Source organism: Branchiostoma belcheri, unplaced genomic scaffold (genome assembly GCF_001625305.1).
Source record: "Branchiostoma belcheri isolate BF01 breed outbred unplaced genomic scaffold, Haploidv18h27 scaffold2, whole genome shotgun sequence".
In the NCBI taxonomy this organism is placed as follows: domain Eukaryota; kingdom Metazoa; phylum Chordata; class Leptocardii; order Amphioxiformes; family Branchiostomatidae; genus Branchiostoma; species Branchiostoma belcheri.
This window is the reverse complement of record NW_017803490.1, coordinates 4,436,718-4,464,700: the sequence shown is the minus strand read 5'-3', so window position 1 is coordinate 4,464,700 and position 27,983 is coordinate 4,436,718. Positions and strand designations below refer to the sequence as shown.

Below are 27,983 nucleotides of genomic sequence, written 5' to 3'. Positions count from 1 at the left end.
CGTTCCTGCATTGGACTGTTATCGGGTCAATGTACATGTACATCTAAAAAGGCAGTTGCCTTCTGTACCCATGGCAAGATATGTGCATCACGTAATGTATTTTTCCAAATATAACGATGTTCATTGGACCTAATTCCGTAGTATATAATAAACTGCCACTAATTTGCAAACCATTCCAGCTGCAGATGCATCACATAGTTCTATATCTTACCTTGATGCCTGGTTCTATCGGGCCTTTACCTTGCAATGGAACCCTAACGGGGAATTCTGCAGATTACAATTGCCAGAAGGCAATGCATGTTATTTGATATGATACGTATTTTACAATGGTCTACTTAAAGAACCATACGCACGAGCGGTGCATGGCCGATATGTATTTAATCACACAACTCTATGCTATATAAAGATTTTACCTTGCAATGGAACCCTATTTGGGAATTCTGATCATGAAGATCACCATTGCTATAAGATGTCATTGAAGTAGCAACATATACTACTACCTCCGTGGGATAAAATATGAACAAACTGTTTGCTCAAAGACCGATACATATAACCACACAACTCCATCTTTCCTACATGTGTTGAAAATGAAGGATTCAACTAAAACTGGCTGGGAGAAGATTGCAGAAGGCATTCGCCATTTTTTTTTCAGTTGGCAAGGGTCTTCGCGTGACCTTCACTGGGAGTTAGAGGTCACACAGGGCACGTCGCGGATTGGACAAAGGTGTTGGTTAGGTCCCTTTGCGATATACTCAGACGTTATCCTTCAAAGGAACCTATGTGGGAATTCTAGGGATGGCAACCGCCGATTTAATGGGAGGCATCATGGCTTTATAATCACCTCGTGTACCAACAATCCTAACACCAGACATTACCAACACCTTGTGTTCTCCAATACAGAATCCCACCGGAGACTGAAAACATGAGCCTTTGAAAGGTGTACGGCCTTGATGGTGAACCATGAAATGGTCGATTACCTAGCAATGCCATTCTCTCTGGAATACTGAAAGCCTAGGCCTACATAGATTCAAGGCAGTCGTTTTATACCACTGATGTTTAATTTATCTCACATGGAACAAAAACAAGAATGTAAAGATCACGTGACCAGGTCACGTGGCAATCTTTTCAGAGATGATGAAGAAAAATGGCGGCTGCCTTCTGAATTGAAACTTCTCAAATCTGAACTTTTAGTCCGTTATTTTTTTCATGCAATAATTGTTCTGGTTCCATCCTACACCTGAGCATCCTTGGTATGAGATATATTGCTATGGAAGAGCCGTATTTCTGTGCATAGTGTCAACAAACTGATAAATCAATATATGCCGGGCTCTTGAAGCCGCCCTTAGCCGCACAACCAAACCCAAAGCGATTGTATCTGCTGACGTTTTGCAAACCTGTCAGTTACCTTCCTCAGGGATTTACAAACTATCTATCCGGCTTCCCCGGGGCTAGCTTGTGATATACGTCACAAAAGCGGCTAGAACTGACGAAATCCGGTCACGACTGGTGACGAATTGCAACCGTTAGCGGCGGGAAAAAGTTGTTAAAACAAGGACCACGGAAGGTAGCTGAATTGAAAGGTCAATAGTTCTTGAACCGTTGTTCGATGAAAGCCCATTGGTTGTGTAAAACTCAGAGTATAAGTATATACAGTATTTTCTGGCTTTCCTACATTGTAAGGCCATTGCATTAGACTTCAATTCTTCAGCAACAAACCACTGCTGTGACGATAATGGTGTATTCATACTTATACCCAGAGTTTCTAAGTGTCATGACCAGTATAAAACCTAATCTGATGGGACTATAGTTAAGACATCTAAAGCAATGAAAGAGGCCAGGAGTCTCATGGTCAACGTTGGCGATTGCCTCCCCAACACCTCAACCAGCAGTGAAGCATAAATGAAAAGGCTCTATTCACAATGTATAAACAAAATAATCGCTATGAAACGTTAGCCAGACTTACAGGGCAAACCCAACCATACTGCGGAGTGTACAGACATTTACCACTACTGTTACAGATCAGGGGCAAAACGCCGTCTGCTTGTACATAAAACTGACGAGGAGCCCATAAAATGTGCAGGTCTGGCAGGCCGATTGTCCAGGGATACATGAAGGGCACAGGAAACCGGCAATTTTCTTCATGGAGTACGCCATCAATCACAATGTCAAAACTGGCCAAGAATGCCCCCGAAGATGGTGTGATATTCATTGAACCGTCTGGAAGATGGATGATAAGAAACTTACGGGAAAGTAATTTTGGGTTTTCATCAACTTCAAGTTAACAGTCCTGCGGGTTTCCGTGATTTGATGTATTGAAACTATGGAGGGAATTGCATGACGTAGTTCAGTCGGGTGTTACACCATTTCGAGAATTCCTCCACATACCGTTGGCTTATCCCCAAGGTGAGCCGGGTCACGTTCAAGCTTGATCTTCATGTCAATCAACAGTCACAATCACCTCCCACCCTCCACGTAACCGTCACTACTTGTATAAATTAAAAAATACACACAAATCCGAAACTCAGCCACCCAGTAACAATACTTCCGTACCCGGTAGTAACAAGGAACTTTCAAGTTGCTGATAAGGTTACCAGACCAATTAGCCTGGTTACCAGACCTGTTTCAGCTCCCGAGTCTTTATCCTCACCGCAAAAGGCCCGGGGGCTAAAATAGATCTGGTAACCAGGCTTATTTGTATGTTGTTTTTAAAGAAAGGTGCGATGCACATACTAGTAGATGTGAAAACAGACGTGTTATATAAGGTGTACATTAGCATAACGTGATTTAGAACGCATCGCGTGCAGTTGCAGATTGACATCTTACAGAGGCGACTGCCTGTTGCTGGGATTTGTTAGCTTAATACTTGACAGGAACACCTGCTTATTACTGTAGTAGGAAGAAGTAACGGGCAGATATAATTGTTACAGGCGTACCGCATCAGGGTAATGATTATATATGTACAGAAGCTGCACCCTATCGTTTTATAAATGTTGCTTTCTCCGGAGGTGTTATGCGTTATGCAGCCTAGGAGAAAATGTGGTAAGTAGGGATTCTCCTTTTTTAGATTTAGTAATCACATTGTCCAACAAATACAGTTGAACACTAGAAAGGTAACATTTGCAAACCAAATGTATAATGTTTACCTTCGCATATGGTCTGCTCTGTTAATTCTTACTCAAACACATTCACACATATAATGACTGGAGTCTAAATCCCTCCTACTATAAAATTGCAACATGATGTAACCCAACACCAGTTACCATGGTGACAGACGGTCTGGTTCAGGTCACTTGCGAGGTCAGTGTTTGGAACGGAAAAAGAAACAGAGCAAAAACAATATGTTTTCCTTCGATAAACATAGAGATAAAACTGAAATTCGATAAACATAAATATAAAATGAAATGCATCGGAACCAGGGCTGGTTCCAGGAGACATTGAAAAAAATTTCCTTAAAATGTCCTTCTGTTTGCTTGTAGAGAAGGGACAAATATTTCACCCTATGTACTCAATATGTATTCAAAGTTTGCTTCTGATATCCCGTCAAATAACGTTTTAGGGGGTGTAAAATTCAGATATCAGATTGAAAACTTTATAGCCTTGCCAGCGGTTGACTTGACAAAAGGCTTTGATTTACTATGCGGATGGTCAGTCAGGAAACCTAAAACACAACATTTTTTGCTATGCCTTATAGGTGGTATCAACTCAGCAGACGGCGTATATTTCCACCGGGCATACTTCAGTAGAACAGGTAGTCTGTAGAATATAAATGAGGTCGGGAGCGTATTTGTCAAAACTTAGACGCTAATCTGATTTCTCAGTGAGAGGATTAGAATCCCCAGCAAGCACGTTCCTAGAGGCTCAATCTCTAGGTGTTATTCTTCAACCGTTTGAGGGTTTACAATATAGATGAGGGCCTGCATGCATTTTGTAAGCGGTGGGTAGTGAGCTATATTTCTAATTCACTGTTAGTCGTAGGCGGTCCACTCTATTTCAACGTTGTCGGTAAATTATTTGTGTAAGGTAAATTGTGTATTTAATTTTACGTGGCATGTTATTTGTTATCCCGAATTCATTGTCAAGTGTCTGATGAACAAATTCGTATCGCGTAGTCAAACGCCAGATTGCCCAAAAGTCACAACAGAGCAACCGGCTGTGCCCTTATTCGCACACTATAGCCTTGTCAGTCACCCTATGAATACAAATAAACTATCGAAAAAAAAACTCTTCCCCAAAACCATGTCCATGATCCCCCATGCAGACCCTCATAGATGGCTGTCGTAGGGGTTTGGGGAATCTAAATTGATGGAAACACATTAACCATGTCTCCTGTGGATGCATGGCTAACTAAGCGTGGCAATGACCCCCATTTAGCTACAGGTTTACACAAAATATCAAATCCCAGAGAGACGCAAGTGTCACAGAAAAATCTTTACTCCAAAGTGCTTGATGGTATTGTTGTTAAACAAGCCAGGCACTTCGGTGATCGAAGCAGTCGCTATGCTTTTAAAGGGAACCGAGTGCTTTAGCTTTCTGAGACAAAGTGCCGGCTTTTCACTACAATGCATGAAAACTAATCATTCGCCTCTGTAGGACTGAAAGTTTTCAAAGGAAAGCTTAAGAAGAAGACAGACCCTATGCACAGTGCATTGACAGGTTCATTGACGAGGAAAGATCCTCTAGCTAGAATGTACCTCTAGCTCTTTTAAATTTTTGGAGAGTAAATTTAACAGTGGGCTACAGCGTAACGCTCAGTTCTATGGGATGCGAACCTTTCCAACAGTTGGGTGCGCAAGAAGAACATCTAGCCGGGATTCGAACTCACGACCTCTTAGTCCAGAGGCCTAAGAAGGATCTCTAACCCTAACCCTAATACTAATATGCTACATCAGGACAATATAACCATCCGTCAACAGAGACAGGGGGCGCCACAGACTTTCTGCAACCTATGATCCACTACTCACGGAGTCACGTGTGTTATCTGTGTAACGCCAATGCGGCCATGGAAGCGGTGGATTGTTCATTCCTTGACAAAGACTGGAGTTGTACAGTCAAAAATTTGGGTGAGTCCAATTTCATGTGTTGGAAATTGCAATTCAAAATCGTTTCACAATGACTTCTACCATGGAGGTAGAAAAAAGAGCTTCTACCAACACAGATTTCAAGATGAGACCTCGCTTTTTAGTTTTTAATGTAGGTACTAGGAATTCTACATCACCTGCTGTCAGTAGCAATTTGAAGATACCCAAAAACAAAGTCATCCACTTAATGTCGACCTAATTGTCTTCTCAAACAAATCTTACTGACGTGTACATAATGTAATGCACTGTTTTGAAGTAGAAACGTTCTATCCGGTTGAATAAGCTCCTGATTTATCTATAAAATATCAGATATAAAAGCGGTTGATTCATGTTTCTTAAAGCAATTTATTGGCGTGACGTTAAAATTACTTTGAGGGTGACTTATCTTGAAAGAGGTAATTCTTAAAAGAATTACTTTCTAAAAGACAAATCATGCTGAAAGCTAGGCGATTACACATTTGATTGGAGCCACGTGCCTATGAAAGAAACGGCGAGCAGTCGGTAAGAAAATGTTGATAAACCGTGAGCAGTCTTTCAGGGCGTTCACACGCTCATTGAAGTCTTTTCTGGCATGAAATCCACTCTTATCTCTTTGTTAGACCCTCCATAAAGATTATTTGGTCGACTTGGTAGCATGAATACCTCAACGCCCTTAGGCCACAAGAGTTTCAAATCAGACTATTCAGACTTTTCAAGACATGTTGATTCAAATAAATTCAAATAATTGCTTTGAATCATTGTACAAATGGTTTTGAATCATTTGAAACATCACACATATATACACAGCCACCATCACATATAAAAGGAATAAACTAAGTCATTGCATCAAAGTAAAAGACAAGCCTTGACTTGTCTCCTCTCTTCATATTTATCTGCCATACACGTTCCAGCATGGCAACAGACATCTTTGCCCATTTTCGGCATGTTGACCACTTTCAGAAGGCAACAAAATTTCTTGTTTTCTTTTCCAAAATCAGGTGAAAATCAATGCGCGTGCTGATGTCATCCAGAAAAATTACTTGCTGTGGCCTAAGTGCTAACATGAGCGCTTCATGTGACTGTAACTACGCATGCCCCAATTTTTGCTTGCCTCAAAGCGTCCAAAAACACCGGAAGCGAGGATCTAAGCTCCACGACTTCGGATGAGTACACTTGACCTCCTGATTGCAAACGTAAGCCAGCGTTCTTCATGAGAAATACCACGATGTCCATTGAGACACTGCAATATCTCAATACTTTAGAAACCTTTACTGAAGGCCCTTGAAAGATATTAGATCTCCAAGTAGATTCTGTGGGGCAAAGGGAGTCTATATTGGCCGCCTGCAAGTATACTTTGGTGGTGTGTTTGATATTGCCTGGCCAATTTGATACTGTCTTGCCAATTTGATACTGTATTGCAGCCAGCCAAAGATCTACTAGGAGATCTACTTGAAAGCCAATTGCAGGGAGCCAACGCTCTAGAAGATCAGTTCACATACATGTACTATTAGGTTTGTTTCTTCCTTACCATGAGAAAACAGTTCTACTACTAAAATCAAAGAACCCACATATCATGGAAGAAGTGGGTATTTGTCTTCCACAGCCTCCAAAGAAGAAGTCAAACCCAGCAACACTAGTACCACGTATGTTGAATGTAGCATAACCTTAGACATATAGTATCTTATATCATTGTATTTTTGTCATACATGTTATTTGTATTTGCAATTAGTATTGTGATAAACGTTACATGAAGTATTGTTTTTGGTGGCCGAGTTGCTGGTGTGTTTCTCTCATTGTTTGAGAAAGTCAGCATGTGGTGTAATACCCGATTAGATTACATTATGAAATCACTGCAACAGTTAAAATACTTGAAGGTTACCGTATGTACGTAAAACCACAAATACTATCCGGACCGGAAGTCTAAAATCCCAGATTTATTGTTATATACGTGTTGTACAAATCTGATTTAATCTGTAAATTAGGCTTTAATAGATTAACGTCAAGTGACGTAGCCGTGTTTCCAAGAACCGTCATGCCGGTGCCCCGAGGTGAACTTCCCGCTACTACCTGTGTGTCCTGCGGTGATGAATTGCCTTCCGTGCGGATTCAATATCGCAGAGGGAGACCCTAAATTCCCGTCCAGCCTTATCTCTTTACCAGTGCCATGAAATGTGCCGCTATGATTTAATCATCTCTACGACGAGAAAACAGTAAAACTTCTCTTCTAATCAATTACATGTCAGTCTTGCAGTTAATCATAGCTAACGCCTGTCATATTACATCTACCCATTGTACGTTTAGCGCAATTAGTTTACGCCACAGTCAGGTAGATTAATTGCACGTGTTCATCGTAATGAACACTTCAGCCACTTGAAATATACCATTGTCAGTTGTTACCGTTAGTCTATGTCTTAATCTCATATACCTTGAATAATAATCGAATCTGCGACAAAACACTTCAAAATATATCCATATTTATGACTCAAAAGTAGGATAAAGGTTGCAAGGTGGTCAAGTATTCTTGTACATCTTCGACATTTAAAAAAGATGATAGTCAACTTTTATGTTAGTCCTTCAAAAAAAACCTTTAAAAGTATAGCGAGTCTGATGGGGACATTGTTAGTACTTTGGGTGTTTGAGGAATTCAGGAAAATAGTAAACAGTGTAATACCCGATTAGATTACATCTATCAATCCCTGCGATTCTTCCACAAATGTAGTAAGTCTCAATAAATAAGTGCAAAAAGATACATTGCATGTTCGCATGTGCATATAATAGGGTCCGCAACTTCTTGAAAAGTTTGCAATACGACAACTTTGTCACTACGCGTACACTCGTACATTAGCCTCGTCCGGGGACATTAAAACAATGGGAGCTGCCGTAATGGGGATATATTTTAGGACGGTCCCATTTAATAATCTTACAACAGAACGTATTTGTCACTGATGTACGTCAACGGCCATACTGTCCGTGGTAATCCCTGGCAATTTCAGCACACAGGACAGCCCCTGACGTGATGGACTATAGCCATTAGCCGTGAGTACCCCATACAATACCCGCGATTCTTCTGCCTCTGCAGCCAAAACTTTATGACGTATAGTGAGGACTGAAAGCTTTTTTTGTCTCCCGTAAATGGCCCCAAACTGCAATAGGTGGTCGTGACGCTATTCCGACGCATTACTGTGGATTAGGCTATTGATGTGCTATACAGAAAGAGTTGGGCTAAATCCAAGGGCCTACGTGGATGGGATTGTAGTGGGATGGTCTCCCTACTCATCTGCAGCCCGAGTGTCCTTGCTAACAGCACGGCTCATAGCCGGAGTGCTGAGCGGTGACGGGGTTTACGTACTCTTCATGACGAACGTGCATGAACCAACGGCAACCCCAGGCATTGTTACAGAGTCCCCGTTCCACCCTGAGCATATGGGTGGTGCCCATCATCTCCATGCCTGCAGCCCTTTGGCTACACAGTCACGCACTGAGCGGTGACGGGTTTTACCTTTTGTGACAAACTTTAACGGCAACCCCAGGCATTGCTACAGAGTCCCCTTTCCACTTTAAATTTGTGCAAAACATCTCCGTTTTGTAGTGCAATTAGTTTATGCCACAGTAAGTCAGATAGATCAATTCCACGTGCTCGCCGTAATGAACACTCCAACCACTTGACGTATACCATCGTCAGTAGTTACCTTTAGTCTACACATACCTTGAATCGAATCTGCGACAAAACACTTCAAACTATATCCATATTTATGACTCAAAAGTAGGATAAAGGTTGCAAGGTGGCATGGTGTTCTTGCGCATCTTCGACACTTGAAAAAGATGATGGGACTTTTCAAAATTATAACATTCATCTATGGAACAACCTGCAACTTTCCCTGTAACTTTCAGCTTAAATCAGCTGCTCGGCTGTGACTTTTCAGTGGACCAAAGTTTCTCGACTACTAATATGATTACATAACTCGAAAACTAATCTTCGTGGACGTTTTAAATGAAACATAATGTATAGCGACCATTTTCTGTTTTGTCATGTCTTTACTCATGTCTTCTTAGCAGCGCCGACCTATATTACTTCCCACTCACCCGTGTGCTCTACAGAAGATTGCGGAAGATGAAATAAGTGTTACCGGTAAGTAAAAGCGTAGATAATGTATCTACACATCATCTCTAGTTTGCTATGGCATTTGATACACACCGTGCAAGTTTAGTTGAAGCACGCCCGCCTGTCTTTTATTAGATAATTGCATTCATCACACCATGTATATCAATAAGAGGAGCAATAATTTAACTGGAATGTGTTAGTTAATGTAATATTTTTGGATTGTATGGTATAAAATAATTACGACAAGAAATCGGATATTTCATTTTTCCTAGAGGTATATTGGGTTTTCGTGACCTGTAGTTGGCAGCCGTCTGGGGAAGTTTTCTTTTTTTTGTTTTTTTCGTGAATGTATTGGACCTGTGGAGGGGATTGTATGATGTACTAGTAGTTAAATATAGTATTACACCACTGCCTGAATTCCTCCACATACCACCCACTTACTCGGCATGGAACTTAGTCACAGTCGGCTGGCTTCACCCCACACACCCCGATATCGTTGCAAAATCACCTCCCAAACAGACACACAAACCAACGACTCAGCCACCGAAAACTATACACCCATGCCCGAAAATAATGTACATTTTGACATACTTGTTTTTTTAACGTGATCAACACGACTTTCTGCCTGCACAGTCTACTCTTCAGTTGATTGATGCGATTGAACACGTCAAAACGTAAGGACGAAGGAAGCATACGTGAGAGGGGTAAGGGCAAATTTCCAACGGCGCCTTCCTGTCTATGGTTTACAGAACGTGTTTACTGGACCCAAACGACCGCAAGGCAGGCCTACTTTTGCAAAATACCAGGTCAGCAGTACATACAGATGTTGTCTTATAAAGACATTTCTGAATGTAAAAGATAAGCTGTTGAGATGTCAAATGCAAAGCAAAGTATATAGCAAAGTTCTTTGTTCACAACCACTTGTTTAACAAGAGGCTCTTGTTAGACAAGTGGTTGTGAATAAAGAACTTTGCTATTCAATCATATGTAAGATAATTCCACATTTTCCAGTTTCCACATTTCTCCAATGTTTGTTGAGATTTACAGCATTTGTGGAAGGATTGACATAACAGGCGACTATCACCTCTTCATGATGTCAAACCTGAGGCCAGACTGAAAGGTTTGAACCACTCACACCGGGAAGGTCCCCTGATCTTTTCGATCAGTGTGGTGCTCTAGTTTTTGCTCTCCTCAAACAAGAGAACTTTGGCATTACATCCCGAGAGGACATTGCCTGACCTAAACACTAATGTTTACGTGATTTGAGTGAGGAAATAGGTGTATGGTGCTTTTTTCCCAAGGACACAACACTTGGGCCTGCCAGGGATTCAATCCCAGAACCTGTAGCAGATTCCAAGTCAACAACCCTAAACATACGCGGCAAAAAGCAGTTACTCAAGCAACTGGACATGATTTTGGACAATCATATCCAGTTGCTTGAGTAACTGTTTCTTTTTTTGGGGGGGGGGGGGCGTATGTTATTACCTGGATGTGTAACCTTCACCAACGTAACCCTAAACACATTTCCAACATGTTGCAAACTGCTTACAATAGCAGTCTCAAAGTGAACTTAGGCACAATAATTTAACTTCAATACCAATTTTAATATATTATGTCATAGTGTCATTTTAAGTGTTTCTTACAGGTGTTGGTGATTTGAAAATGAGCTCAAATCGATCACTTGCATTTTTTCCAATCATAGCTATAGGCAAGATGGTCCCAAATGACCATTAATTGTACACATAGTACTATTTAATTCAATACAATTTGGGAAGTTGCGTCCTCTGATACCAGTTATCTCGATTTTTCAATTACCAGTGAAGTTATTAATCAAAGTAGAGGTAATAACATAACTCCCAAGACACAATATGCATAATTTATCATGACTTAATATTTGTCCTGGTGAAAATTAAGAATGTAGCTTTTGTCCTCTGCCTTTTGTACATACGTAAATGTTGTACATTGTCATTGATAAATACAATGTAGAAATAGGCAAATACATCAAAGATATTTAGACCTTAGGACCAGTTATGTAATAGATAGGATATATCCAACATATTAATTTATCCATATAGCATTACGTCTATGTAAGTTCAATTGTATCCACTTGTATGGTCGTTTGCACACACTGCTGTAGCAGGCCCTATAAAATTTGTGGCAATAAATGTTTCTTTATATCACTGGTATTAACCTAGTTTACTTACCTAGAAAATGAATTGAGACATTCTTGAACCTCTGTGCCACTACAGTTTAAGCCAGACAATAACTTACATAATGAGTATAGCGGCAAAGTTTAAACCTAGTTAGGAATCCTACTGTTCTGTGAACAAAGAGGCTGATGCTTTAGACTGGTATTTTTTTTCTTATAAATGGTTTATAGGGCCTCGTCTAGATATGTCTGGCCTGTACCTTATAAGCCGTCGAATTTAATAGTTATATAAGAGTTTGCAAAGTGTGGGGAGAGAAGACTTTCAGTCTAGCCAATTATAGTCAAACTTGCCCAAGCGACCACATCTATAAGCCGGCCATCTGGCTGGCCATAACTACCGCATTTTCTCCATCTCAATTTTTTCACCCTGTAGACGTAAACTTAATACTTGCTGAAGCCGACTACTTGTCCAACTCAACCGCAACCGCTTTATTTTCAAGCATGAGGTCTAGTCTCGTCTCAGGTTTTAAATCTTTGAAGAGGTGATAGTCACCTGTTATGTCAATCCTTCCACAAATGTGGTAAATCTCATAAATAAATAAAGAACGCATTTATACGCCAAAAAACAGTTACTCAAGCAACTGGATATGATTTTGAAAACGTCAGACGTTTCAGCTAGTATCCACTAGCTTTCGTCAGTGACTCAAAATCATATCCAGTTGCTTGAGTAACTGTTTTTTGGCGTATCGTATTACCTGGATGTCTAACCTTCATCAACGCATTTATATACTTTCTAACACAAATCTTTACTTTCTAACACAAATCCAACTGTTGTCACTCAGCGATTGCCGTCTAGTAGAAAGGGGCCTACAAGGATTCGCTCCACAGCGAGGAGCAGTAAATTATAACGTAGTCTAGTCTCACGACAAGTCTGGGCTGAGATGAGCATGGCGGCAAGTCTGACCCTATAGGGACTGCAAAATGTGATAATGGCTTAGGAGAATGGACGCAAGGCTGTTGGCAACAGACAGAGCCATACGTCAACGTCGTCGCGAAGGCTACAGAGCAGGGCCACACTGCAACAAGTGAGCTTCTGTACTTCTTACCGAGCAACAATCATATCTTAAAAGCACCCATCAATATCACGTAGAGAAACTCTTCTTAGGGTACCAAAACGGAGCCTTTAGGCATAATTTCAGGGGGCGTAATGTAGTGGGAACGGTGCGTAATAGATGACTTGCATATAAAAATGATAGGGATGTAGTTCCTCCTGTTTTCTAATCATGATTGATTCCTGCTTAAAGACGGCGTCTTCTTTTTAATAGATAGCGAAACTGTACGACCCCTACAAGATACGTATTTCAAGATACGTTATTTGATAGTTTTTCAGAGCCTTTACGTACAGCTGTGATGCTTAAAGGCATAGTAAAAACGACTTTCAAATACTATGTTTTCTTAATGTGTAAAGTGTTGCTACAAGCTAAGAATACTGAAACATCGTAAAACCAAGTTCAAAATATATGGTAAAACCTGTCGGATTGAACGTGTCTAGACAAAAACGCCAAAAATTCAAATATCGTATTTCTGTGTAAGGTAAGGGTCATGCTTTATGCAAAACATGCTTAAAGGACACTTTCACCTGGCAAAGGACGAAGAGAATTGGATTACCTACATAGAACCACCAACCACTCTATCAAATTATCAAGCCGCTCTGAGAAGCAACTTATCGATCTATGTGATATCAAAGCAAGTGTAACGCTGAAGGCGGTTATACCAGCTATACAGGGAATATACAGAAAGCAAGAAAGGACATCCTAGAAGAAACACGACCTTATCATTGCAAGACCACCTTGTAACAAGGTTTACTCTACGCTTGCTTTTTAGTATTCATTATTTTGAAGACAGAACATGAATTCATGAAGAAAATTCACACATACATGATGAAGACGTGGTTTTAAAATAGCTTTGAGGTGGCATTTGGATTGCCGTAGTGGGCCTTGGAAGAAAAGCTGATATTTCTTACCATTGCTCATAACTCTTAGATTGGATCAAAGGATTCTTGACTCTGCCACCACAGGGTGTCATATAATGCTCCCTCACAGTAAGACGCTACTATTTAATCGTCTGCGTTGTTCAAAGAAGACATGAAAGACCCAAAATGCCTTCACCGGTTTTGGTCTAAACACGACTTTTGAAATTAATGACGGGTATCTTCACGGCATTTAGGTAAGTGAAAAATGATGCGGGAAAAACCTCTACTGGATCGCAAGCTGTGTGACCGCACTGACTCTGCAAAACTCTCAAAGGATAGTCTACTGGTGCTAAGCCTTTTAAAGTGTGCATTGAGAAACAAAGGGCATCTGTTCTACTTCACCAACGCAGTGACTAAACCACAAGTTTATGTTTAAAGAGCCAAGGGCTAAAGATCCCAGTGTCATTTTTACAAACAAAAATTTATGTACCTTAATACAAAATAATTATTACAAACATGTACACCTCTAGACTAAAACATTATGATTAGAGACTCAAGGGCTAAAGAGATTGATGCCAATTTTGCAAAAACAAAGAAAGCTCTTATGTAATCGTAAAAACGACAACTGTTCATACAATGTGTATGCCTTGCTTTACCTGTAAATATTCACGGATACTTTCCATCATATTTTCCATATATTCTCTAGTTTATCCCCCCACAACTAATAACTGGCTACGTCTGGTTTTAAAGATAAAAATAGATACAAATGATTCTATAGATAGAAATTGTGGCATAAATATAATGGTATATTACGTATACTATTCAGCCATTCATTCTATAGCCTCCTCAAAGGTCACATTCTATAGTGCTAAATAAGGCAGTTTAATTGTGATCTCCCACAGTCATGGTTTCTTAAGTATCTAATTTAGACTGAATATGGACTTGGCGAATATTAGTATAGATTATGTGTGCCAATGTGTGACATTGACTATCTGAACGATTTGATTTCTAGTATTGATTTGTAAAGAAAGTAATATCAAACAATGTATTGTACAATATTTTTTTTTCATTTCATTTATCTATTTTACTTTGTCTAGTAGATCACGCTTAGGGCTATGTCCTGTTTTTCAGGGGTCCCTGGGTACATAAAAGATCGAATACGTACATGCATACATACTCAATAAATAAATATAATAAATACAGCAAGAATACAAATTAATTAAATTGATATATTGAAAATAATGGGGAACATAATAAGTTCAGAAAAAAATGGAATACAGTCCTATTTAAGGCTGTTTAAAAGCCACTGTGGTGGTGTGTTTCACTTGTATGATATTCATATCATCATTTTCATTACAATTATCCATTTTTATACAAAAAGTAATACTATTTGAGTGCCTTAGATCTAATCATCCATTGCTGTCAATGGTGCATGTAACTTCTTTGTGTCTTTATGACCGTGTGCTGACATTGGGATAGTACGAATCAATTTTCAGAAATTGGACGATTTGTACGATGATTTCTATTCTAAAGCACATTAACGGATCAGTTAAGCATATCTCCTTCCCCACTTTCGCAGTAATTGAATTAAAATTTGAAAGCGAGAAGACTATATTGTATGGCGCGTGGGTGCAAAATAATTGCGAGATTTTCAGCGATGTGAATTAACACGTTATCTTTTACTTCAACAATACCGCACCTGAGAACACCAACTGTTTTACAACCATATTAATGTCATTATGGTTATCGGACATAGTCTAATAAGGGGAAGTGACCATATAATTTAGTGCTATATCTGCCCTAAGCTTGTATTTTGCTTATATATAGATTGGCGATGCTTTGATAATCTACCAATTTTGAAGCTATGTCTAAAGCTATGTCTTGAGGGTTTGACTTCTCTTTTGTCAACCATGGCGGACGTAATGCCCCATTTTTTTCCAAAATTTGTGGGTTTTGAGTAGTTAAAAGAAGAATATTTTTCTTTGTAAGATAGAGAAATTGGGGTGAAATCTAGAGGTTTGAATCGTAACAAAAAGTGAATGTTTTGGAAATGGAGACATATCCATTTTTTCATTGATAAGACGCTTGCTACATGAGTCGTAAAGAGACCGGCTTTATTCTTTGTACCACGGCTTTTAACCTAACTATTGCCCGCGGCAGACACTGTCAAACATAGCGGACCCCCTTTGGCATATAAATCCGTAACTATAGCCGCCGAAGGTGACCCCAGAACAACGATACATGCAGAATAGCCAATTACACCCTACATTTGCCACAGCTAAACAGATACAGACACAAAGCCAGCCTCCTAGCTTCCTAAGATATATACTAAATCCTTCAGTGACTACAGAAAGCAATCCCAAAGCACCTCATCAGAAGGACCTGCCCAATTACTGCTTCAAAACTGACCCGAAACGTTGGAAGTCTAAAGCTGGATAACACTCCCTTTGGGATAAAAGTTCAATAAATAAACTGGCGATATCCACAAGAAAGCACGACTTACCCCACTTAGTACCTACCTACTGACCGATCTAGTTAGGACTTAATGAAGGTATTTGCCATACCCACTATACCCCACTTGTTACCTATCTACTGACCGACCCAGTTGTTGCCATATCCACTATAAAGAACAATTTACCCCAGTATAAAGAACGGTTTACCCCATTATAAAGAACGATTTAAACCCACTAGTGTCCTTCCTGGTCAAAATAAAGGTGACGTGGGTGCCGTGGTCATTGGTAAGGTAGGCGCGGCTATTGAAGACTTGGATGATCACAACCTTAGAAAGACAGGCAAAGGTGCAGCAACGTTTGTCGTAGAACGTCGCACGATCTTGATGTCGTAGAATTTTCAAGCAGACCATGAAATAATCATCTACTGGCAGAGTTCTTAGGCAGTCTTTTCAATGGCTTACTTACTTATCTTCCACATCCCTTGTGTGACATAAGGCTGTAACAAGCTGAAGCTGCATTTTTACAGGTTCTCCCTAACAAGACAGCTAAATTATGTACAACACATGCACAACTGCCTAAGGAATGCCCTATTCTTGTGATAGTCGCACGACGTACGTGACCAGGTCCTAAGAACCTTAGCTAGAAAATATCTAAAACAAGAAATACAGTATTTGTGATCAAATTTCCGTCCAGCGATGCCGATTTCAGTTGGACATCCTTCACAGCATAACGGCATGAATTTCAGCACCCTGGACATCACCTTGGACATTCACAGACCTCTAAAACAAAATGACCTGAAATTTGGTATGGGGGATCCTTGGGTACAATCCCACAGAACGTTACTTACGTGTTTGGCATACAGCACCTAAAATTGTGTAAAATAGGACTTTTTTGCTATTTTAAAAGACAAGCTGGGGTGTTACGCCGAAGGGCGGTTATACCGGCTATACTAATACAGATACAGAACAACAGGTTTCTCATATCTTGCGCCTTAATTCTCCACTGACTACAGTTGTTTTCTACCTGAGACATTTTATACACTTACTATACGTGCGCTTGGTCTTTATTGATTGATTTTCCCCTAGAGTATCCTATCACAAAAAGGATGGACATAAGCGAATAGTTTCCTCGTCTCATATACGATGATCCGATCTTTCAAATGCGTCATACGTTGCAATTCGACCCTAGTGGCATACTCCTTTGTGTGTTGTTAAGTTGTTTATATTCCCTCTGCATCTAACCCGCACAGAAATTTGCCTGGCGTTGTTTATTTAGAGACAAGGGGGTCAGCGACCGCCACGATTCATAGACTAATCAATGGTGTTGGATTTCTCTTGACAAAACCTCTTGAGGGATTATAAACACTATCTTCGCAAGGATTTCCGCACTGGGGACAGGGAGTGATTACAAAGCGTGGCTATGTGGGTGGAAACATATTCTCTTCACAATGATTAGCTAGGTTTTAAGAGGGCTACTCAGAAATGTACACTGGCATCAGTGCACGTAGCAAGGTATGGGTAATCGTAATGGTCGTAGAGACCCGCTTTGAAACGCGCCTTAACGGCTTTTTAACGGTTCCATGTACCGCAAGGGAACGCAAAAAAGGTATCGGACAGGGAAGGAAAATGCATTTTGATGCAGTGGGACCTTTTAGAGTGAGATGTGTCCGCGTTAGACCAGGTACTAGCGCGAGGTGTTACAGCACTCACATTGTATTATCGTTTTTTCTCGAAACATTAGCACCGTTTCTATAGTTTGTTACTGGCTGAACTGCCCAAAACCAACATTATCAAAGTGTAAACAGTATCATGATTCACATCTTAATCAACGATTCTTTTCAACTTAGAGATGGGTACAGGCTCTTTAACAAATCTCTTTGCAAGAATGGTTTCATATTTCTAGTCTTCAAAAAATTAAAAGCTTTATGAGGAATGACATGACATAAGATGCAGGCTTTCAATAATATAATACTTGCTGTGAGCGTAATTACCATATGAAACAAATATTTCACATACCTGGTGACAAATTAGTTTAGCAAGAGTTAAGAAAGAACAGTGGAATAGAAATAGAAGTGAAGGGATACAAAATATAACCTACCATGAAGAACACCGCTGCCACCAAACAGCCAGATCTGATTCTGCAGCAGCAGCAGCATGTTTTGAAGATCGCCATCTCGACAACAGCGGCCGGCTGGCGAGGCGGCGATGTTTAGAATGAGCTAGAAGCGGGAGTTGTGTGGGAGTGTGAAGCGCCGCTGTGTCGTCAAATCTACCGGCTTGCCGTCGGCAACATGAAGCTGCCGCGAAATGAAATGTCGCAACGTGTACCTGCTGCGGTAAAAATCCAATTGTCGTAAAATCGAGTTAACGCGCAATCTCGTTCGCAGCTGGACTAACCTCTTGAAAGCTGCGCACGTATTCCACACTCAATAGTCTCAAACGTTTGATCTCAAACGTTTGATCTTTGTTTATGAATTTACGCCATGGTAAATAATTTCATCAAGTTGCAGAAGGTCTTAAGGATCCATCCTTATGCGACCTTATGCAGCTTGATGAGTTTTCGTTTGTCTGGACTTATATGGTTGACAGCGCGCCGGGCTCTAATGGTGGAGCATATTGAACTCCCGTCGTGCAAAACCTACCGGGGAGCCTAGCTACGTCGGGCGGGTGAAGAGATCCTGCAGCCCCAAAGAGAACCCGCTCCAATCGCGACAGATTGGACCACAGGATACAGTATTACGGTCAAACGCGCTTGTTACCGACATGAGAGGCAAAAACAATCTTACGTTCTTTCGTGTTTAGAAATAAACAATTGGAGCATAAAGCTAACGTTGCAAGTCAGTCCTTCAAATTGGAATATGACTTTCTTGAAATTAGACATTCACAATCTTAACGAATAGCTTATAATATACGCCAATAAAACACTTACTCAAGCACCTGTGTATGATTTTGGAAACGGTCAGATGTTTCAGGTAGCATCCACTACCTTTCGTAAGCGACACTGGAGAGCTGTCAAATTCAGCAGGTTTATAACCGCAAACTATTGATCGACGTGTAAATGATTGTCCAATAGGAAACAAAACTTAGACAAAGTCTGAAACGTCTGGCCGTTTCCAAAATCATATCCAGTTGCTTGAGTAACTGTTTTTGGCGTATCTCATTACCTAGGATGTCTAACTTTCACCTACAAAACAAGAAATTCACAAAAACTCCCACGGAGTTATGAGATATCCTGTTTATATGATTACAAGTATTGTTTTGTTTTTCACTACTTGCGTACGTTACGAGTATGTTCACGTTCCCAGGCCCACTGTGACGTCATGAGCCAAGTCACGTTCTCGTGCCGAACGTCGTTTATTCAAGCTAATTGGACGTCGATTGGTTTGGAAATGAAGAAAACGCGCAATTGCCATCATTATCTCCGACTGTGATAGTGTTCTTGAGACTTGTTATGGGGAGATTGCCTCCTGACAGGTGTCCCCGAAGGCACGTGGTTGTCAGTACTCCCACTCATCTTCAATTAAGCAGACGTAAGAACCATGCTCATTCTCCGTGTTTTGCAAACTTTGTTGCTCTTTTCTTTACAGTTGTGCAGTCACCTAAGTTAAAAAGTGCGATACTGGAAAACAGAGTAACTAGAAAGGTAAAGCAAATGCATAATGTTTACCTTCGCATATGGTCTGCTCTGTTAATTCTTACTCAAACACATCCATGGTGTATGGTGACAGGAGTCTAAATCCGTCCTGCTATTATCGAGGTAAATTCTGGTATAAAAACTGATAGTCTACTGTATAGTGTATTACGTATATCAACATAGTTAGGACATACAATCAAAAAGTGATGATCGCCCTCAATAGTAGCTGTCTGAATGTGTGATGTGGTTGGTACCTTAAATACCAGACTCACGTGTAGCTGGAATTCATCACTATTAATGGTAAACCCCACTTTTCGTGCAGTGTAATAAGATTGCAAATGATACCCTTATTCAGGATTATTCTTCAGCAGCCATAGCTTTATGTCAACGATCTAATAAAAGCTCGTGTGATAGAGAACACGTTTCTTCTTTTGCACACAAATACCTGTAGCTAAACAAGATGGACTGATAGACATCGAAAATTTGGGGGTTAGTATTCTTACCCTAGCTTAAAAAAAAACTTGACACTGCTGAAAGAATTCTCTAGTACATGACAAATGAATCTCTTCAACGATGCAGCTAAAAGCATACATGAACGACGTAACAGCAGGTTCATAGATACTGGATATATTTAGCCTATGCTTCCAGTCATGTTACAAAGTCCTATCTGTTCTTAAAAGAACTTTATGGACACAAAGGCCGTGTTATTTTCATCATCTATTAGCGTAAGTAGTTCCATTTCCTCTTCATTTTCACCTCAACTTCCAGCCCGTATACGTATAACTACATATTCTTGATTCATGTAAGTAGTTCCATTTCCTCTTCATTTTTAGTTCAACTTCCAGCCCGTATACGTATAACTACATATTCTTGATTCATGTAAGTAGTTCCATTTCCTCATCATTTTCACTTCAACTTCCAGCCCGTATACGTATAACTACATATTCTTGATCCCTTGAATACGTGTGCGTAGTTTGCGGTACTTTACTTAAATGCATTTTGTGGTACTTAACCTTCCGCCTTCATCAGGGAAAGCGAAACCACATCTCCAAACCTAAATTTAGATCTAAAAGACTGAGAGAATCCTTCCTCTTTCAGGCAATAAGCCTCAGCAATCAGGACCTGTAAATAGTCTGCCTCTGTTTCTAATAGACCCACCCATCAATACATGTATCTGTAACTTTCTATAACTACAATCGCCAATGCCATTCTTTTTAAAGTTTTTAATCTGTAACACTTTGTGTTATTCAGTCAACTTGGCTTCAACCCACTTGGCTTCAGCCAACTTGGCTTCCTATTTATTCACATTGCAATATATGTTCTAGTGGTATTCCTCATATCTTGTTAAACTATAAGGTTCATAAACTTGTTATAATCCCCTTCCATGCAACCTTTAGGTGTGAATTGGGAATAAAGATTATTAATATGATATATATACAAGAATGTGTTATTAGAAGATTAGGTACCTTGTTTTGGGGCTATTTCAAACAGTGGATGTATAAAATAATAATGATGAGAAAAATGTGCTACGGAGTGGTGGTAATTGTCAATATCAGACAGATTTTCTCATCCAGAATAGTCTTTGTTGTTTTGCCGTACTGAAATTGCATGGGATGCCTTAAAATGCATTGAAATTCCTTTTCTGTGCACCTAATTTAAGACTATAGGAAAATTAGAGCTATACACCCCCTGTTGCTATCTTTCGCCGCATTGAAATTCAAACACAAGCCGATATCTATCGACTTTGTCATCAACCGGCGCTCCTGTTCCAGCTAAATTAGGGCACCTCGCAGTGACACCAATTACTTTTTTAAGGCCACTCATCTAATGGGCCGTAATTAAGGGACATTACGAGGTAATCAATTTTCTTCCGTCTTAAATTTAGGATGAACCTTTTTTCAGGTGAAGGCTGTTGGTAGTAAATGTTGGTTGAATTATGTTTGTACGCTACAATAGTTGCATCCGTTTTAGACTCGCCGGGATATATTATTCAGCTATAGTATAGCGGTATATCAGTTACGTGGTAGCCATTTTGTTTGTCTGTATATAAGTACTTTTCATTCACAGAGGGAAAATACAATCAGGTAAGAAAATCTGTTTGTTTGTTTGTTTGTTACCTAGTTTGTTATGTTTACCGAAGGAAAACATATTCTTTTTGCTGTTTTTTTTCCTTCTCCAAACCAATAAGGTCAATGACCTAAACCAGACGTCTATCACTATGGTAACTAGTGTAGGGTTACATAATGTTGCAATTTTATTGCAGGAGGGATTTACACTTCTGTCTGCCAACATTATGCATTTTCTTTGCCAATGTTACCTTTCTAGTGTATTATGTAAACTTTGTCAAGAAACCCCATGCAATTCAGCCTTCGGCTGCCAAGTTTGATTTTCTGTCCAGGGCCAGGGAAGCGAATCCAATAAACCATTATTACAATTGTTCTTCAGAAACCAAGACGGCAGTAAAACGTGACAGTGCTCCACACAACTTCCGTTTGAAAATTAGCAGCTGTTGCCGTCACTACCTTTCATCAGGAAATACTTGATACAGAGAGCGGAATTGGAAATTAGATGAAAACACTTATGGGTGCAGATTGCCTATTGAAAAAGTCGGGACAATTACTTTGAAGAGATCTTCGTCAGCCTCGATGTTAGTAAAAGCTAATTGCAATGGTAGTAAATGCCAGTAAAGTTACGTACTGTTAACTTTATAAACAGTACCAGACTTTAGATTGGTAGTAAATAAAAGGTAAGTCTAGTAATTCCATCTATTACAGTAACTATACCATCGCTAAATCCAAAGTTACCGAAGGTGACAGCCGACTTGACTGACATTTACTACCAATCCGACTTTTTGTGCGGTGATATAAGTTATTGCAGTGACAGTTTTCGACTATGCAGCATTACATCGTCAACTATATTGAACAGTAACTGGACTTTGAAGTGTTCAGGACATCTTGATTTGAATTTCTGGAAGAATCATTTCCCTGCAGGCATTGAGGTCGACCTATTTCTTGGAAATGATATCTTTAATTTCAGCAGATTTATGACTAACATTGTCAACTCCAAAAAGGGCTCAGGACTTTGAAATGTTCAGGAAAGTTACATAGTCTCGATTTAAATTCCTGGAAGAATTCCTTCCCAGGCATTGATCTCAAACGATTCTTGGAAATCGTCTCAGCAAATCTATCGGCAGTAACCTGTAAGTTAAGGTAACATTGTCAAATTTGAAACGGTCTTTGGACTTTGAAATGTTTAGGAAAGTTACATAAAGTCTCGATTCAAATTCCCGGAAGAATTCCCTTCAGGCATTGATCTAGGTCAATTTTTTTAGAAATGTGTCTTTGATTTCAGCAGATCTATGGGCAGTAACCTATAAGTTAAGGTAACATTGTCAAATTTGAAACGGTCGTTGGACTTTGAAATGTTTAGGAAAGTTACATAGTCTCGATTCAAATTCCCGGAAGAATTCTCTTCAGGCATTGATCATTGATTTCTTAGAAATGTGTCTTTGATTTCAGCAGATTTATGAGCGGTGACCTGTAAAAAAAGTAACACTATTTGTCAACTCTAAAAAGGTTTCCGGACTTTGAAGTGTCTAGATTTAAATTCCTGGAAGAATTCCCTGCAGACATTGATCTCGGACGGTTCCTGGAAATCGTCTCTTTCATTTCAGCAGATTTATAAGCGGTGACCCAAAAGAACGCCAGTGCCCTGGTTACAATTTGCCGTAGATTGGAATGGTTGGCCACAAGTCATACATATAGCGTCTGTAAAACTATTGATTGAAGACCTTCAAATTCGTTGCAGGGTCTGTCTTTTTTTTGCCATAGGATTTTTATGAGCATTTCTACCACGGATGCTGGGAGTTCGAATCCCGACTGTTGTCGTTCAACCGACATGTACACTACTACTTCATAGTACTTCGGACGGGGCTGTTCATTGTACTTGTCGAAAAGAACAAGGAGGTTTTTCCGTACAATGCACCTGTAAAAATACCCTACATATCATCTGTCTTCTCTGTCACCAAGGAAATATCTTCGCTGTCACGAAGATTTAGCTCACTAGCACTGAAAATGAGCTTTTCGGCGAGCTAAACCGGTTCGAGATCCCTTTCACATTTTTATGATTGACAGAACCAACATCTATTCGTGAAGGTTGACAAATTGTCCCGTTGTAATATTTGATATTTCAATTTTTGGAGCAAAAATGCTACACAATGCTACTTTAAGATTAATATTTGTCGACGTGGTATAACATATGAATCTGTACTTCCATGATGAATTGTCCACCAAGATACGGTAGAAATCATATCAAGATTCTACCATCCACGGGGCGTACAGGCCATGCGATACGTCCCAAAAACAAATTATATAAATCCATCTCTAAACACTCATCAGCCAGATGCCTTAGGCAACGGCGTAGCGGTTTGAATTTGAAATAACGGTCGGGCGATGACGTCATTGCACCATCCAACCGTCGCAAAGCAATATGATAGCACTGACGATTGATAAGCCGACTGTTGATGTCTTCTCACGGCCTTTAGGTCCACAGACGACCCCTCCAAAATTATCCATCCAACATAACCATATCCCTCTACAATCTAGCTCGGCTAATGATATATATAAGGGATCAGAAACATTTTTGCACGGGATTGAAGAGGCTGTTTTCATCGTTGCAACTGTAATTGCGTTGGTTATAATGGATTTTTGGCCCTTGTGCTGATATGGGGACTTTACACTTAGTATCTCTTGGTGAAATTGCCAAGCGTAAAAGTGTCAAGATATGGCGGTGAGATGATCCTCACATTTATAACTTGGGTCATTGTAAGTGATCTAGTTGTGCTTCAAAGTGCAGCGCCCATTAAAAAGTATGTTTTGACACCAATGCACCACTTTTGAATTAATTTGTCTGAAAATACAGAAAAGTCTTAGATATCTGACTAAAAATATCGTAGTGTAGCAAATTAAAAAATTCATTTACAAACATAACAAAACATTTAAAAAATACCTTTCCTGTCTATAATATATTCAGTTCACTTAACGAATACGCGCATATACGATGCAACAGTTCTATATTCTTATGTATTTCATGGTTTGGTTGACATGCATACACACAGCAAGCTTACTGATAGCTAATGTTAAGGGCAACCCTAGGCCGAGGAATACAAAATGGCTACACTATCAGCAAGTTACTTAATAGTTTTTTTATACTATCCATCACCCACCCCCGTGTACGCTATACATGTACGTCATCCACTAGGTTCTAGTGTGGACCAATCAGATGGCTGCTGACAGGGTTCGTGGCCAATCGTGGGTCTTGAATCATAAATCAATCGCCGTTAGAAATCGATATCTACTGAATGTCATTCAGTGACGAGCCCCGCCCCCTCGAAACTGGTTGACACGTTAAACTTTCTTTGAAGACTGTGCGTGGAAATTTGCTTAACTGAGAATAAATTTTCCAATGAGAACTTTACTCGTAACAAAAGCTAGAGATATATTAGGGTACACACGCATACACATGAGTTATAAAAGTATCCTATTACGTATTTATCGGAAAACTTGTAGTTATGGTCTAAGGTGTTATATCAAATTCCTATGAATACTAGCTAAGGCGTTTTACGATATAGCAGATTTACTGTGCACAACGCGTAAAGAAACAGATAGCTAAATGCGTAGGGAATAGGCGGAAATTGGAGAAGATTTAAAAATAAAGCTACTTTAACAGGAACTAAAAATGCAAAGTAACGGAAAGAAGACATCAAAATCTTATATTTACTTGCAATTGAGTTTTTGTGAACTTTTTGTTTCATTCATTGTTGAATTCCTTGCTGATTTTGTCTATGCGTTTTTCTACTGTCTCCAATTTAACAAGGCAACAGACATATGCATATTATGAGCAGCAAACTGAAGACAGGAAATGAGATAACCTTTTCTGGGACCTCTGACCTAACTTCCTGCCGGTGTCCCCCATGTGGAAATAATTACAAAAACACAAGCAAACACAAAACAAATGGACGGGAAAATAAAACGGTCAAATATCATAGTACTTAAAATGACAAATATCATAAGTAGTCAATATAAAAATTGTCTGAAAATGTCTAAAAGAAACAAACCGGTCAACTATCATGATAGTACTTAAAATCCTAAAATAGCAAATATCGTAAGTAGTCAATATGAAAAATTGTCTTAAAGTGTCTAAAAGAATCAAAACGGTCAAATATCATAGTACTTAAAACAACAAATATCATATTTTAGTAGTCAATATGAAAAGAAACTGTCTGAAAGTGGTAAAGTGCTCGTGCTTTAAGGTATTCAACTATTTCCACGTAACAAAATCTATCATAGCGACGGGATGTCCAGAATTCCCTTGAATTTGCCAAATCCTTTACGACAGCAATAATAGATCGCAATTTTCGATTCTAGGGAGGAGAAAGGCCCGTCCTTCAAACGGGGGCAGGGGTCACGTCTCCCCTCTGTGCGAGGTCAGGAGAACTGAATAGCATCACGGGAGGCAATCGTTCTTACAAACCGCCGGGATGCGCTGTACGTAATGAAACGTCTACCCTGACAAATATAAATCAGAGGATTAGCATTCACAATGCTTTCACCTGTAAAGAAAGGTTGACCGTTGGGGCAAGGACGTCCCCGTTTCAATTTAAAGTTGAACGCGTTTTGCTGACATTAATCTGTATCTGTATAGCCGGTATAACCATCCCTCGGCGATACACACCAGCTTCTGTATCAGATTCTGTATCTGTATAGCTGGCACCCCTGGACGTAACACACCAGCTTCTGCATCTGTATAGCCGGTATAAACACCCCTCGGCGTTAACACAACAGTTTTGCAGGCACGCGGCGCGGCGGCAGCTGGCTACATCACACCGAACGACCTGTTACACCTAACCTTGAACATCTATAGCTGAACCTATACATTGTTTAAAGCTATCTAGTGACGATGCCTACACTACGTACTTGGTGGCAGCGAGTTCCACTCTACGATAGTTCTAGGAAAGAAAACGTTTTTGAACACCTCAATCTTTGGCTAATACTAGTAACTCTGATAGTTAAAGGCATGACTATGTCTTTTTCTTTTTGATCTGGTATTAGGTAATGGTACATTAGCAACGAAAGTAAAGGCGGATCATATCTTGCAAAAAGTTAAGCCATGGATTCGGTTAAGGATATCTCATTCTCTTATTGTATAGCTCAACATTGCAAGAAATTGAATCGTATATAAGAGTTTACATAGTGAGATTATTTTTGTTGTCAACTGAGGACAAAGATACCAATGTCCGACGTCGCACCTGTACTAGTGACCATCTCTGCATAAGGACCATCTGGTCACGTTTGGTAATCCCTTATTAGAATGTTCCCATTGGCCCAAGCATTAAGGACCCTGTCTATAGTAGCCATCTGTCTACCTTGACATTTTTCCTGACTGATGCCGGGTTTTACTAAACGACTGCTGTCGTGCAAAACGTGATATGAACGCAGCTTCACCTATTATCATTTCATACCTCCAAGGCATCTTGAAAATTGCATACGTGGATACTTTCTAACCACGAGTATTCGATTTCGTCGTAAAAATAGGCTTATTACATCGCTACTGACGTATGTCTCTGTGGATTGTCACATGTAATTTTTCCTCCGGACTTCTCAGAAGTAATAGTACGTGTTTATGACTTCCGTGTACGGACGTATTGTTTTGTGTGGGTTTGTGCGTATGGTCTTCACGACAGAGTAGATTGACAGCTAATAATATCACAACTAAGGCGAAACAGACATTGGGAGTGATTAAACGTAATCTGTGGGCATGTCCAACGAGAGTAAAATCACTTGCATACACGTCACTTGTAAGACCGAACCTAGAATACGCTGCGACAGTATGGGATCCATATACAAAGAAAGACAAAGACAAATTGGAAAGGGTACAGAATCAAGCTGCAAGATTCTGTATGAACAACTATGTAAGAGGTGCTAGTGTCACGGAAATGAAAAGAAACCTACAGTGGACCTCACTTGAAGACAGAAGAAAGATGTCTAGACTATGCATGATGTACAAAATGACTAATAAACTGGTGGATGTCCCAACTACTAAGTACCTAATACCAGCCCAGAAGAGAACAAGAAATAGCCACGCATTCAAGTACCAGAGTTATCAACCAAGGATTGAGGTGTTCAAGAATTCATTCTTTCCTAGAACTATCGCAGAGTGGAACTCACTGTCACCAAGTACAGTAGGGGCACTGTCAATAGATAGCTTTAAACAATGTCTAGAGCTAGAAGTTCAAGGGTTAGGTGTAACAAGTCGATCGGTGTAATATAGCCAGCTGCCGCCGCGCCGCGTGCCTGCGAAGCTGGTGTGTTACGCCGAAAGGCGGTTATACCGGCTATACAGATACAGATACAGATACAGCACATGGTGGGGGAAGATTGACAGGTAGAATGACAGGAAGTCAGGAGGTTAGATAAATGAGGAACACGGGGTATGGCGAATCTTCAATTTCATTTCTTCACGTTTTCTTCTTGTCCTTTCGAATTGGTTTCGGCATTCTGTGGCATAAATATGGTGTTCCAATATTTTTCTTGCAATTTACGGTATATTTTTGCTCAAT

The 27,983-nt window shown here is 39.9% G+C and overlaps 1 protein-coding gene across 1 annotated transcript in view; it reads right to left on the bottom strand.

The window, feature by feature from the left end:
* The window catches only part of LOC109468409, a 32,534-nt gene extending 14,629 nt beyond the window's left edge, over positions 1 to 17,905 (bottom strand). The window contains exon 1 of the mRNA XM_019766660.1: positions 17,831 to 17,905. Within this exon, the coding sequence (XP_019622219.1) occupies positions 17,831 to 17,905 (75 nt within the window). The remainder of the gene's footprint in view (positions 1 to 17,830) is intronic.
* Positions 17,906 to 27,983: the final 10,078 nt, after the last annotated feature.